Source organism: Neofelis nebulosa, chromosome 1, assembly GCF_028018385.1.
Source record: "Neofelis nebulosa isolate mNeoNeb1 chromosome 1, mNeoNeb1.pri, whole genome shotgun sequence".
Classification (NCBI taxonomy): Eukaryota; Metazoa; Chordata; class Mammalia; order Carnivora; family Felidae; genus Neofelis; species Neofelis nebulosa.
In genome coordinates, this window is record NC_080782.1 from 238,039,295 (window position 1) to 238,054,008 (window position 14,714).

Here is a 14,714-nt window from a genome sequence, read left to right on the forward strand (position 1 = left end):
GACTTCAGCAACCCGTCTCATTAATTGACAGAACAACCAGACAGAGAATTCTCAAAGACACAGAACTAAATGCCATCAACCAACAGGATCTATTTGATATTTATACAGCATTCAACAATACCCAACAAAAGAAAGACATACTCTTTTTGGTGCTCAAAGAACGTACACCAAGATACAGGATACCTGTGTCATCAAACAAGCCTCATAAAAATGAAAAAAGTTGAAGCCACGGAGAACGTGTTCTCCACCCATGGGAGAATAAAGCTAGAAATTGTGGCAAACATAACAGAAAAACCTACAAACGCTTAAAAAGATAAATTGAATAGCCTGATAACTTCTAAGGAAATTGAATTCATAATTTAAAAATGCCCCCAAAAGAAATCTCAAGGCCCTGGTGGTTTCAGTGGAATATCCTAACAAACATGCAATGAAAAATGAACATCAATTATATATAGTCTCCTCCAGAAAACAGAAAAGGAGGAAACACTTCCCAATTCATTTTGTGAAGCTGTTATTATTACCCTGATACCCAAACCAGACAAAGACAGTGGAAAAAAAAAATGTTTCAATATCCCTCAAGGGTACAGACACCAAAATTCTTTAAAAGTACTAGTAAATAGAATTCAGAAATATAGGAAAAGAAATATAAAGGTTTATTCCACATATTCAAGGTGCATTTAATAATTGGAAATCCATCCATGTAATCCACCATTTTAGGCTAAAGAAGAAACATCACATGGTAATATCAATAAATGCAGGAAAAGCATCTGACAAAATTGAATGTCAATGAGAAAAATTAGAGAAACGTAGGAATAGAGGGGAACATTCTCAAGATGGTACAGAACATCTACAAAAACTTAGAGCTACTATTAAAATATATGCAATGAAATGTAAGTGGTAAAAGACTAAATGCATTCCCCCCCACCCCCCATCCCAGATGGGAACAAGGCAAGGTTTTCTGCTGACATTACTCTTACTCACGTAGCACTGGAAGCAGTAGAAAGTGCAGTAAAGAGGCATACATATTGGAAGGGAAGTAATAAGACTGTATTTGATTTTGACATAGTTGTCTACATAAAAAAGTTGTCTACCTAGATTTCCAAGGAATCTAAAATAAAATGAAATAATGTGTTTTTGGCAAGGATGCAGGATACCAGATAAACACAAAACACTTTCATTTCTGTATAGTGGCAATAAACCTGTGGACCCTGAAATTTAAAAATACAATACCATTTATAAGCACTCAAAATGTGAATTAGGTATAAATCTAACAATATAGACAGGATCTGTATGCTGAAAATTTCATTACAATGTTGATGAAAGAAATTAAAGAAGATCTAGATAAATGGAGAGATAAACAATGTTCATGGATTGGACGGCTCAACACAGTAAGGGATACTAATTCTCCCCAAATTGACATACCAATTTAATGGAACTCGTAGGAAAATCCCAGCAAGATCTTTTGTAGATATGGATGAGGTTATCCTGAAATATTTACAGAAAGGCAAATGAACTATAATAACTAAAACAATTTCGAGAAAGCATAAAATGGAAGGAATAAGATTTCAAGACATTCTACGACAGTAATCAAGAGTGTGTGGTTTTGGTAAAGGGATAGACACATAGCTAAGTGCAACAGAATAGAAAACCCAGAAATAAATCCATACAAATATGCCCAAACGATTTTGTCAAAGGTGCAAAAGCAATTCTTTAGAGAAAAGGTAACATTTTCAACAAATGGTTCTGGAGCACTTGTACATTCACAGGCAAAACAAAACAATAACCTCAAACCCTTGACCTAAATCACACTTTATGCAAAAATTAATAATTTATCATGACTTAAATGTAAAATGTAAAACAATACAACTTTTAGGGGAAAGAATTGGAAAAAAAAATCTTTAGGATCTGTAGTAGGCCAAGATTTCTCAGAATCAATGCAAAAAATGTGATCCATAAAAGGAAAAATTGATAAATTGGACCTCATCAAAATGAACAGCTTTTGCTTTTGAGGATGAAGAGACAAGCTGAAAACTAGGAGAAAATATTTGCAAACCACATGTCTGACAAAGGACTGGTATCTGGAAATACAAAGAACTCTCAAAACTACATAAACAAAACAAAACAGACACACAAAAACAAGCAAACAAAACCTCCAAACCAATTCACTTAGAAAATGGGCAAAAGAGACAGAGACATTTCATAGAACAGGATATAAAAATGGAAAATAAAGCACATGAAGACATTTTCTACATTATTAACCATTAGGGAAATGCAAATTAAAATCAGAGTCGAAGTATCACCACACACCTATCAGAATGGTCAAAATTTAAAATAGTTCCAACACCAAACGCAGGTGAGAATGTGGAGAAACTGGATTATTCATACATTGCAGGTGGGAATATAAAATGGCATAGCCACTTGGGAAAACATTTTGGCAGTTTTGTATAAAATTGAACACACAACTATTATATGACCCAGTAATTGCAATATTCCAGAGAGGTAGAAACCTAGGTTCACACAAAAACCTTTATAGAGTTGCCTATAGAGGCTTTACTAGACAGTTGCCCTCTATGGGTAAGGGCTTAGTTATGATATACCTACAGTTATTTTTGTTTATTGATCTTAAATCCAAACACCTTACTAAGTATTCCTACACATTTCTACAATTTTTAGGTCAAGCAGATAGGATTTTGTGGGTGATAAATTCTTTCTTTAGAAATTAGGTTATTTTTGTTGTTTACTTTCCAATAATCATACCTAATTTCTTACCGTCCCACCCCCCATCTTATGGCAATACCCAGAAACTCTGCTAGAACCCAGTCTCTTCTCGTTCCTAACATGGAAATGCTTTAACATTTTATAGTTAAGTGTGGGTAGTTGCATTTCATTCTGGTAAATAACCACCAACCTTGCAAAGTTTTGCTAAGAATTTTATTTTTCTAGAATGCATATTAAACTTTTTACTAATTTTTTCAGCCTCGATACAATTTTTTCTTTTTAATGTCTTTTAATGTTTGTTTATTTTTGAGAGAAAGAGACCAAGTATGAATGGGGGAAGGGCAGAGAGAGAGAGGGAGACACAGAATCCGGAGCAGGCTCCAGGCTCTGAGCTGTCAGCACAGAGCCTGATGCGGGGCTTGAACCCATGAACCGTGAGATCATGACATGAGCCGAAGTCAGACACTTAACCGACTGAGCCATCCAGGCACCCCTACTTTTTCTTTTTAAATTCATTAATCTATCATTCTTGAGCATCTGCTTTTGAGCTTATTGGTAATACATATTTTCTTTTTCTGAGAAATATTTGTTCATGTTGTTTATTCATCTTTCTATTGGGATATTTGTACTTTTTATTGGTTTATAGGACTTCTTTAAATATTTAAAAATTTTTAAATATTTTATTTATTTTTGAGAGAGAGCATGAGCAGGGGAGGAGCAGAGAGAGGGAGAGAGAGGATCTGAAGCAGCCTCTGCACTGACAGCGAGTCCGATGTGGGGCTTGAACTCAGGAACTGTGAGATCATGACCTGAGCTGAAGTTGGATGCTCCACTGACTGAGCCACTTGGGTGCCCCCATATTTTTTATACCAATTCTTTGTCAGTTATACGTGTCATCAAAGCTTTCTCCCAGTTGGTAACTTGCTCTCATATTTTTGTTAAGGCATCTTTTTTTTTTAACAGAAGTGCATCCCAAACTGTTTCGATGTAGGTTTCTGAGCGTCAGAACTTCTAAGACATTTGCGTGCCTGAGAATGTTTGCGTTAAACTTTCACATTTGTTTGATATTTGGAAAGATATAACATTCTGAATTTAAAGGTCTTTTATTTCGATAATTAAAAATAAAAATTCACTCTCTTCCTGTGTCTCGTATTGCTGTTAAAAAAAGACAGATGGCAATTTGATTCTTGTTCTCCTGAAGATGATCTTCTTTTCCTCTCTGTAAAGTTGAGGTCTGCTTATTGCAATGAGACATTCTCTAGATCGGTGTTTCCCCGGGCATGCTCTCTAGACCAGCATCGTCAGCATCCTTTGGGAAATGCAAATCCTAGCTCTCCACCTCAGACCTACTGAATAAAAACAAACAAACAAACAAACAAAAAACCCCTGGGGGTGAATCTCAGCAATCTGTGTTTCAACAAGACTTGCAGGTGCATCTGATGTATGTAAAAGTTTGGAGCCATTATTCTAGATCCTTGCTACTCTAAGTGTGGTCCAGATATCAGCCTCATCAGCTACAGCTATGAATGTATCAAACATGCCATGATGTTTGGTTAAAGTCACTACACTTTCAAAAATGTTATTTTCATGTAGAGATGATGAAAATTTGACTTTCCTACTACCTCTTTGAACCTTATTAAAAATATTTGCAAAATACTCATACGGCAAAATTTTCTAACAAACTTTATGTTAAAGTTTGAGGTACCTTATTTGTTGTCTGGTAAGTGCAATACATTTTGGACCCTCATTTTCATAATTTTGTTAACTACTAGGACACTGAACTTTGCCATTAAAGTTTTATATTAATTTTACTTTGACTTTATTTTACAGGCTTTGTTAGAAACAGCTGAAATGCAAACAGAACAATTGTCAAGCCTCTCTGGAAAAATAGAATGTGAAGGACCTAATCGTCATTTCAATACCTTCATTGGAACCTTGTATCTAAATGGGAAAAGGTATCGTTTTTCTCTTATTGAACATTTTTTTTAAATGGAACATAAAATATGACCATTTTTGTTCTCTCAGTTTAATAGTTTTTTCATTTTTTTACTTGATTTTGAAATACCGGAGGCATCAATATACTGTTAAAGAGGTTCTTAAATATGGGAGGAAAATGTATGGCATTTAAAAAAATTTTTTTAACGTTTATTTATTTCTGACACAGAGACAGAGCATGAGTGGGAGAGGGACAGAGAGAGAGACACAGAATCCAAAGCAGGCTCCAGGCTCTGAGCCATCAGCACAGAGCCTGACGCAAGGCTCGAACTCACAAACCGTGAGATCATGACCTGAGCCGAAGTCGGTTGCTCAACCGACTGAGCCACCCAGGCACCCCTATATGGCATTTTTAAAATTGGTATACCTGTAAATGGGCTAGAGAAGTCAGGTCTAAGTTCCCTTTGCATAGAAGTACTTGGCACATCCCTTGGGCTAAGTTAGTGGGAAGAACAAAGTTTCAAAAGTCATCCAAGAAGAGAAGTTTGATAATGATGAAGGATTTTCCCTAATTTCTGCTCCACTTCTGCTTAGCTTCCACTTAAGACTTTTATGGAAGCATTGTTTTTCATGTTTATTTATTTTTGAGAGAGAGAGAGAACGAACAAACACAAGTCGGGGAGGGACAGAGAGAGGGAGACACAGAATCCGAAGCAGGCTCCAGGCTCTGAGCTGTCAGCACAGAATCCAACGTGGGGGCTCAAACTCAGGAACCGTGAGATCATGTCCTGAGCCTAAGCCTGATGCTCAACTGACTGAGTCACCCAGGTGCCCGGGAAGCATTTTTTTATATAGTGAGTGAGTCAGCCCAGTGCCAGAGGGGAGGAGGACAGGAAAATATGGCAAACCAAGGTTGCTTTGTGTGCCCTGAATGACCACATGTAGTCTTTTCTATAGAAAACCAAATTGGTAATACACAAGTATTTATTCCTCTGCCCAGTCTTCCTTGACATTAAGTTTCATAGTCACCCTAGGTATGAGAGGTATTATTTCTCTAGAACTTTTAATCAACTTACCTTTAGGTTAGTGAGAAATGGAGGATAAAACCATTTTTTTCCCATGCTCCTTGTATGAAGACACATTTGTTTTTGTTGCTATTTCCCCCCAAAGTTGAACTTGACAAAAAAGAAATATGTATAAGATGAAAGCCTAGGCTTGCTTCACTTTGTGAAAAGAAAAAAAAAAAACTTTTTGGTAATGTATACATGCTCTTTATTTTTAGCCCTGTTGCAGTAGGGCCTGATCAGGTCTTGCTAAGAGGTACACAACTTAAAAATACCCAGTGGATCCTTGGCATAGTTGTTTACACTGGATCTGAAACCAAATTCATGCAGGTAAAATAATTTGTGATGACTGTATTGCCTCTAGATTTTTCCCTTTTTTATGAGGTGAGGGGGGTTAGCATCATATATCTCTTGAATTTAGGAGGCTCATTTCTGTTTACTAACCTGAAGTTTGAAGGGAGGTCCATATTTCATTTTAGTCTACATGGCTCCCATTAGTGGTAAGACTATTTTGGCCAAAATGACATTGGAAGTTCTGTGTAAGTTATTACTCTTACATACCATTCTTCCCAATCACTGTCTTTCGAGAACCCTTTGGTTTGTCCCTTCAGGACATCCTTCAAAACACCTGTTTTGGACTAGGAATGTTTTGCACATTTCTTATCCTTAATACTTTGACAGTAAGTCCGCCCGTTATTCCATCTGCTAAAATATAACATTTGGCTTTGACTATTGCTTGCACAAGTATCTCTTTGGCACCTGTGTAATGCCAGACACTGTGCTAAGACCGTGGGGTATAGTAGGGCACAAGTCCTGTTTCCTGCCCTCGACTTACCTGCGGTCTGTGAAGGAAGACAGTCAAGGTAACGTAATAGCCAGAGGTCACTAAGGCAGGTTAAGTGTAGCACGCTGTGTGTTTCTATAGGAGCCCCATCCAACCTGACATTGAGGCTGTTGTGGGGAAGAACGATGTAAACAAACCGAGACCTGAAAGCTGAGTAGAGCAGATGAAAGTTTCAAGGGTGTGGGAGGTTCAGAATGAAGGCGCGGCAGGTGGGAGAGCGCTAGACCAAGACTTGCCTGTGTCCAAGGGCCATTTGGGGAGCGCTGCTCAGTGTGACTGTAGGGTAAATGGCAGAGAAAGAAGGCATGGAATGGTGACAGACTAGTCCGAGGAGAGTTGGGGCCCTTGTGACTGGGGCCCTAGGTACATTTTCTTGCAAAGCTATGACTGGTCGGTAACATTCCACTCTCTCTTTGCTTCCTGGTTTCTTGTCTCACTTTTCTTTTTCCTCTCATTCTTCCTGCCCTGGGATTGCACCCTGCAGTAGTGCGTTAATGTGTAAGTTTTCCTTACACTCTGTATACTAAAAACCCCGGATGAAGACGGCGATATAGACACGGTCTACCCACAAATAGAAGTTTGTATCTGGACAGTGAACCAGGGGCAACATAGACCCACCTAATCGTGACCTGTGATTCAGCTGTAAAACGCACAACTCTCAAACGCTACACCCTTCTGACTTCAGTTTTCTTCAAATGATCGTGCTGTTATCACTTAATTGTATAGCTGGTGATACAACATTCAATCTCAAATTTAAATGCCTACTGTTGATTTAAGGAGCCTGTCCCATTATCTCCCCTGTGTGGCTAGTCTGTGCAGCAGCTCATGAGAAGGTGCATCCTACTATTCCACATTATTTTGTGGGTGTAAATCATTGCTTATTATACATGCTGATTGGGTCATTTCAGAATCACAAAAATCTCAAAGTGGGCCTTTTCACAACTTCAGGAAAGAAAGAACTAGTAAATGTAAATATTTCCTTACTGAAAGGTTTTAAGCACAACACGCTTAGCTCAAAACTATTCTATATTGTATAGCATTTGAAGACATTACTTACACCCGTTAAAAAAAGAGAAGGAATGACATGATTGCTTTGGAGATATTATACATAGATGTATATATTATATAAATTATAGTACGTACACACATATGCACGGACGTTCTCTAATAATATGCTTAATGCAGTTAAAACTAGGATTTCAATTTTTATTCCTGTGCTTTGTAAAAAAGCTGAGTTATTTAGATTACTAACTCATATTTTCATAACTAATATACTTTGAGGATTTATGCTTCCACGCTTAAAACAATGTAGGGGCACCAGTGTGGCTCAGTCATTTAAGAGTCTGACTAGTGATCTGAGCTCAGGTCTTGATCTCGGGGTTGTGAGTTCAGGCCCTATGTTGGGCTCTGCACTGGGTGTGAAACCTACTTAAAAAAATATGTAGAAATGGTAAATTTAATCTGGCAAAGTATGGTTGCAAAGTTAAATATCTACATCTGTTTATATGCTTGCTAATTATACATGTTATATACAAGAAAGTTAAATATACATTTATTTGTCAATATTTTAATAGACCTATGCAGACAATTATCAGAAATTTATGGGTAAATTTGAAATGCTAATAGAAAGTTATTATTTGAAGCTCTCCTGTATCCCTAACCCAGAGCTTTGGTGTCCCTAAATATGTGTTAGAATAATTATTGTACTGGTAAAATCTTTAAAAAAAATTTTTTTTAATGTTTATTTTTGAGAGAGAGAGACACAGAGCACGAGTGGGGAGGGACAGAGAAAGAGGGAGACACAGAATCTGAAGCAGCCTCCAGGCTCTGAGCTGTCAGCACAAACCCCGATGCGGGGCTCAGACCCATGAAAACTGCAAGATCATGCATGACCTGAGCTGAAGTTGGACCCTTAACCGACTGAGCCACCCAGGTGTCCCTGTACTGGTAAAATCTTGAATATTTCCCCAACAGACTCAGATAAAAGATATCTTTCCATGGTTTTCAAACCAGAAATAATTCAATAACTATAAATAGTAAAGCCAATAAATTAGTACAGTCTTTTTCTCTTTTATCTGTACAGAAGATCACCTAGACTGTGTGATTTACCACATTTGCTTTTTTATTTTATTTATTTATTTTTATTTATTTATTTATTTATTTTTTCAACGTTTTTTATTTATTTTGGGGACAGAGAGAGACAGAGCATGAATGGGGGAGGGGCAGAGAGAGGGAGACACAGAATCGGAAACAGGCTCCAGGCTCCGAGCCATCAGCCCAGAGCCTGACGCGGGGCTCGAACTCACGGACCGCGAGATCGTGACCTGGCTGCAGTCGGACGCTTAACCGACTGCGCCACCCAGGCGCCCCCACATTTGCTTTTTTAAAAAACCCTAGAACTGTGGGTTGGTGGGTCCGCTGTGTGAATATGTTCTCTGTGAATAAGTAGAAGATGCCTCAAGGACTGAAGTGGGAAAAGCCCCATCAGTCAACAACATGGTGCCTTCAGTGTTGGTACTTACTTGGCAAAAACCATATTCTCCTTTTCAACTGTTGGGATTTTGGACCTCCTCTTACCATAAAAATATTCATGCATTATAATTCCTTTGATTGTTTTCCATTCTCTTTGGTGTCTGTGCATTCGCCATGGTGCAGAATTCCATCAAATTGCCTCTCAAGAGATCGACTGTTGAGAAGGTGACCAATGTGCAGATCCTGGTGTTGTTCCTGCTGCTTCTGGCCATGTCCTTGGTGAGCTGTGTGGGAGCCATACTCTGGAAGGAAGGGCATGGAGGAGACATTTGGTACATCGGGACGAAGGGTAAGTGTCCGAGGGTGTTGACAAGCTACCGTTTGAAGAGTGGTAACGCTTTGAAGTGACTTTAAACACTTGTTTCCATGTTTTTATTTGAAAGGGAAGGCCCTTGTTCTAAGTGGTAGAACAGAACAGTTTTTGTTGTTTGTTTTGGTTTTTTGAGACACTGAGGATTAGTGAGTTTTAGAAACAGAGTGTTTCCTTCTTAAGATTGTTCTGCCAGTGCCACATAATCTTGGCATTCCAGAATAAAGGAGAGAAGACGGGTCAAGGCAGAGGAATGAGACGGTGAGGCAGACACACAGGGCCTCTGTCCTTGGCTTTGTCACTTAGTCACCAGGAGAACTTGGACAAGGCTTTTTACTTCTCTGAGCAATGCTTCCCTCATTTGAAAATGGGGATAATACCTACCTTATGGGGTTAGTACAGTGCTCTGTATACAAGGAATGATGCCCCCCAAATGAAGACAGGGGTCCCTGAAGGGGACCAGAAGGTTGGTAAAAGATGTAAAGGTAAACTGATACTTGGCCATTAAAAGTTCAGTCTTTTTTTCTTTTTTTTTTTTTTTGCTTAGGTCTTTCCATGTTTTCACAGTTAGCCGTCATATATCTTTCTACTTTTCTCATCTATCAACTGAGGATTTTAAATTGTTCTAACTTCCCTTGAGCAGATCTGTCTGGGAGCATCTTAAAAATAAAGAAGCTAAGATACAGACTTTGTAGATTGTATCAGAAAACTATGGATTCATTCTTGTGCAATCTTGGTTTCTAAATGTTACTTGTATGGTTTTTAGCTCAAGCTTTTAGATTTTCAGTGATTTCAAAAAAGTAATCTCAACCTAAATGTGCTTGTTTAATTTATCCTAGCCCAAGACTGTGAATATTATATTATTTTGACACATACATAAATTCTTACAGAAGTCACTGACATTTTGGTGTTGATAAAATGTCAAATTCTGCATACCCTACAAATGACCTTTTCTTGCCTTCTTCGTCAGACTTCTTGAAGGAGACACAACCCTCACTGTTTCTATTTTCTTACCTCCTGGTCCCTTCCCATCTGCTAGCCATTTCAACCAGTCTACTGGAATTGTGCCTCAAGGCAATTCCTAATTGCCAAACCCAGTGGTCATTTAAGTGGAATTTAATTGGATTTCTGCCACCCTCTTCTGAGTTTTATTTTATTTTTTATTAAAGTTTATTTATTTATTTTGAGAGACAGAGCAAGTGGGGAAGGGACAGAGAGAGAGAGGGAGAGAGAGAATCTCAAGCAGGCTCTGCACTGTCAGCACAGAGCCCGATGCAGGACTTGAACTCATGAACCGTGAGATCATGACCTGAACCGAAACCAAGAGTCGGAGGATTAACAGACTGAGCCACCCAAGCGTCCCACCCTCTTCTGATTAAAAACAAACAAGCAAACAAATCATCTGTTCCTTACTTGATTCATGAAAACCTTGATCCATCTCTTACATGCTGGTGTTTTGCAGGATCCTGTGTTCACCAGGAATGCCTCAACTTGGGTCCATAAATCCTGAAAATTTTGTGACACTTTTAGTCATATATTTATGTGTGCATGTTTTTTCCTGTAGGATGGCCTTCACTAGCTTCTTAGGGATTGTTTTATCCAAGAAAATCCTAAGAGAGCTCACTTGCTTTAATAATTTCAATTGTCATCCATTAGTTGATTTCTCTTCTACCTGCTTGCCTCCAGCCCAGATACCTCTATGAATTATTAACTCAATGATGCCTGGACATTGCTTTCCAGATATCTTGTAGACTTCTTACATAATGTACAAAACTAAATTCAAGTTTTTTTCCCCAAATGAGTGTCTTTTTTCAATATTCTCCATGTAAATTGTAGGCATTGCTATCCAACCATCATCTAAGCTGGAAACATAAATGTCACTCTCACCCCTCCTCGCTTCCTCCTCTTTTCCCCACTTCTATCCCCATGGCCTTCATCATCCAATCAGTTCCAAAGTCTTATTGATTCCACCTTTTCAATATTTTGTCTGTGCACACTCTTTTTCATCCCTGAACTACTGCCACAGTTCTCCAACTGTTTGCCCAGCCCTCAGTCAAGTTCCACTCAGATTCATTCTTTATACAGTTTCCAGAAAGATGTATGTAAAAAGTAGTTATGAATGCATGCAGTAGCTTCACTGTATCCTGTTGTTTACAATGGCTTGGTGGACCACTGCCTGATGGCCCATTGTTTGTTTTTGTAAATAAAGTTTTATCAGAACACAGCCATATTTATTTGTTTATGTATTACATGTGATTGCTTTCTTTCTTTTTTTAAAAAAATTTTAATGCTTATTTATTTATTTTATTTTTTAACATTTATTTTTGAGAGACATAGAGAAACACAGCATGAGCAGGGGAGGGGCAGAGAGAGAAGGAAACACAGGTTCCAAAGCAGGCTCCAGGCTCTGAGCTGTCAGCACAGAGCCCGATGTGGGGCTCGAACCTACAAACTGTGAGATCATGACCTGAGCGAAAGTCGGATGCTTACCTGACTAAGCCACCCAGGCGCCCGTAATGTATGTTTATTTTTGAGAGACAGGTCATGAGTCGGGGAAGGGCAGAGAGAGAGGGAGACACAGAATCCAAAGCAGGTTCCAGGCTGTGAGCTGTCAGCAGAGAGCCTGATGGGGGGCTCGAGCCCACGAACCATGAGATCGTGACCTGGGCTGAAGTCAGAGGCTTCACTGACTGAGCCACCCAGATGCCCTTACATGTGATTACTTTCAGTGCTACAACAGCAGAGTTGAGTAGTTGGAACTGGGACTGTATGTCTTGCAAAACCGAAATTATTTATCCTCTGGCTCTTAGCATGGCACATCAGGACTTTCATATCTGGTCCTATCTCCATCATCTGGTACTTAGTCTGTATTCACAGAAGACTGACTTTTGTTCTCTTTCGTGATCCTTCCATCCACCAGTTGCTTCAGCATCTCTAGGCCTTTTGTCTACAGTTCCTTCTGCCTCAGTGCACCTCTGGTCTCTTCGTGACTGGATACCTGTCTCTTCTCATTTCAGTCCAAGCTGAGGCATTACCTTCTCCAGCAGCATTTCCTATATCTTATCTCCCTCTCTTAGTTAGGAGGCCTCTTTGGCTTCTATAATGATGTCCTTAATAGATATCATTCCATTTCCATGTTTTATAATCATTGTTTGCCCCATCCTTCCAGCTAGATTGTGAATTTTTGAGGACAGGAATCATTGTATCTTTAACTCCAAGAACAGTGCCTTTTCATAATAGGAACTCAGTAATTAATTTTTTAAGTAAAAGAAATAATTTTTATATTTAGAAGCAGAACTCTATTGTTTTCTAGCCCAGCCCCTTGTTTTATGAAAGTGAAATAGATTCTGTATATTTACCAAAAAGCACAGAGGAAGTTACTGGCTTATTTGGAATAAAAATCTGTTATTGACTCTGGACTGTATCACTCTGCCCAAGATATTCTAGTCTAAAAGAAGAGAAAGGTATTGGGTAATTAAACTATAACTGCATTTTCAGTAATTAATACATTTAGCAAAGCACTAGAGATCTTTTCTCAACTTCTCTGTCCAAAAAAACGGTCCTAATAATATCTGCCTCTAGTATTCCTAAAAGAATGATTTATGACCATAAGGTAGCATAGTAAGTATAAAAGTGTAATCATGGGGGCGCCTGGGTGGCTCAGTCGGTTAAGCGTCCGACTTCGGCTCAGGTCACCATCTCGCGGTATGCGAGTTCGAGCCCCGCGTCGGGCTCTGTGCTGACCGCTCGGAGCCTGGAGCCTGTTTCAGATTCTGTGTCTCCCTCTCTCTCTGCCCCTCCCCCGTTCATGCTCTGTCTCTCTCTGTCTCAAAAATAAATAAATCTTAAAAAACAATTTTAAAAAAAAAGTGTAATCATGGCAAATAAGGGAAAGTTAGTAAACTCAAGGTGATAAGAATTTGAATTGATATGATAGTGAATTAAACTTGACCTTTAGGTTGATGGAATTTAGAAATCTAGATTTAACTACAATCATTCTGAGTTACAGGTGTGTTCCCTTTTAGGAAAAATGAATATAAAATTTTACCTTAAAATTATTTAATTTTGTCTCTCAGTATACATATTTGTGCTTAATTAATCTGACAAATCAGTTTGTTTAGTTCTTTTCAGTTATAACTCAACATATAAATTTAATACATAAGATTGAGATGTAAGTTTTCAGAAAGACCTATAGAAAGCAGTCTGTATATGTCTCCTGAATACCTTCTGTATATTTTTCAGTAAATTTCTGTGAAATTAGACTGAACTTTTATTGGAAAACTACTCTCTCAAATACATGTACCTCTTTAAAAATGAGTACATCACTAGGTTTTACAAAGTATGATATTTATTTTTTTATTTTCCTTTTGGCTTTACTTTCCTTCATTTCCTAAGTTTAAAAAATCATTAATTATCTCTTTGTCTTCAAGCCACGTACTTCCAGCTAAATAAAATGTCCTCTTCATGCTCTTCCTTTCATCTCCATTTAACAAACTCCCTTCCTCAAAACTGGGCTCACCTTCTTTTGTGCACCCTCTTTCTGGGCCCTCCATTTTGTGTCGTTGCAACTCTTCGTGTTCAGCACTATCATGGATTTCATTGTGTCGTAATTCCTGACACATCTTCCTTTCTCAAGCTGCATCCAAAGCTCCCTGGGAGCAGGGTCTGTCTCTTGCTAGATCTTGTATGTTGACGCTTGGCACACGCCCTATTACAGTGTTGGTGCTTAACTGAGACTTAACTCCAGGTGGCAGACAGACACATGAAAAGATGCTCAGTGTCACCCATCATCAGGGAAATACAAATCAAAGCCACACTTTGAGATACCACTTCACACCGGTCAGAGTGGCTAAAATGAACAATTCAGGAAATCATAGATACTGGCGAGGATGTGGAGGAACGGGAACCCTTTTGTACTGTCGGTGGGAATGCAAACTGGTGTGGCCGCTCTGGAAAATAGTGTGGAGGTTCCTCAAAAAATTAAAAATAGAACTATCCCTCCTAGCAATAGCCCTGCTAGGAACTGACCCAAGGGATACAGGAGTGCTGATGCATAGGGGCACGTGTACCCCAATGTTTATAGCAGCACTTTCAACAATAGCCAAATTATGGAAGGACCCTAAATGTCCATCAACTGACAAATGGATAAAGAAGATGTGGTTTATATATACAACGGAATACTACTTGGCAATGAGAAAGAATGAAGTCTGGCCATTTGCAGCAACGTGGATGGAACTGGAGGGTATTATGCTAAGTGAAATAAGTCAGGCAGAGAAAGACAGATACCATACGTTTCACTCATATGTGGATC

At 38.7% G+C, this 14,714-nt stretch overlaps 1 protein-coding gene across 6 annotated transcripts in view; it reads left to right on the plus strand.

The window, feature by feature from the left end:
* LOC131488074 (phospholipid-transporting ATPase IB-like) overlaps positions 1 to 14,714 on the plus strand; it is a 212,987-nt gene that overhangs the window by 51,374 nt on the left and 146,899 nt on the right. For all 6 annotated transcript variants that reach the window (XM_058689430.1, XM_058689457.1, XM_058689465.1 and 3 more), the window contains 3 exons: positions 4,549 to 4,673; positions 5,936 to 6,047; positions 9,217 to 9,382. In XM_058689430.1, the coding sequence (XP_058545413.1) occupies positions 4,549 to 4,673; positions 5,936 to 6,047; positions 9,217 to 9,382 (403 nt within the window). The remainder of the gene's footprint in view (positions 1 to 4,548; positions 4,674 to 5,935; positions 6,048 to 9,216; positions 9,383 to 14,714) is intronic.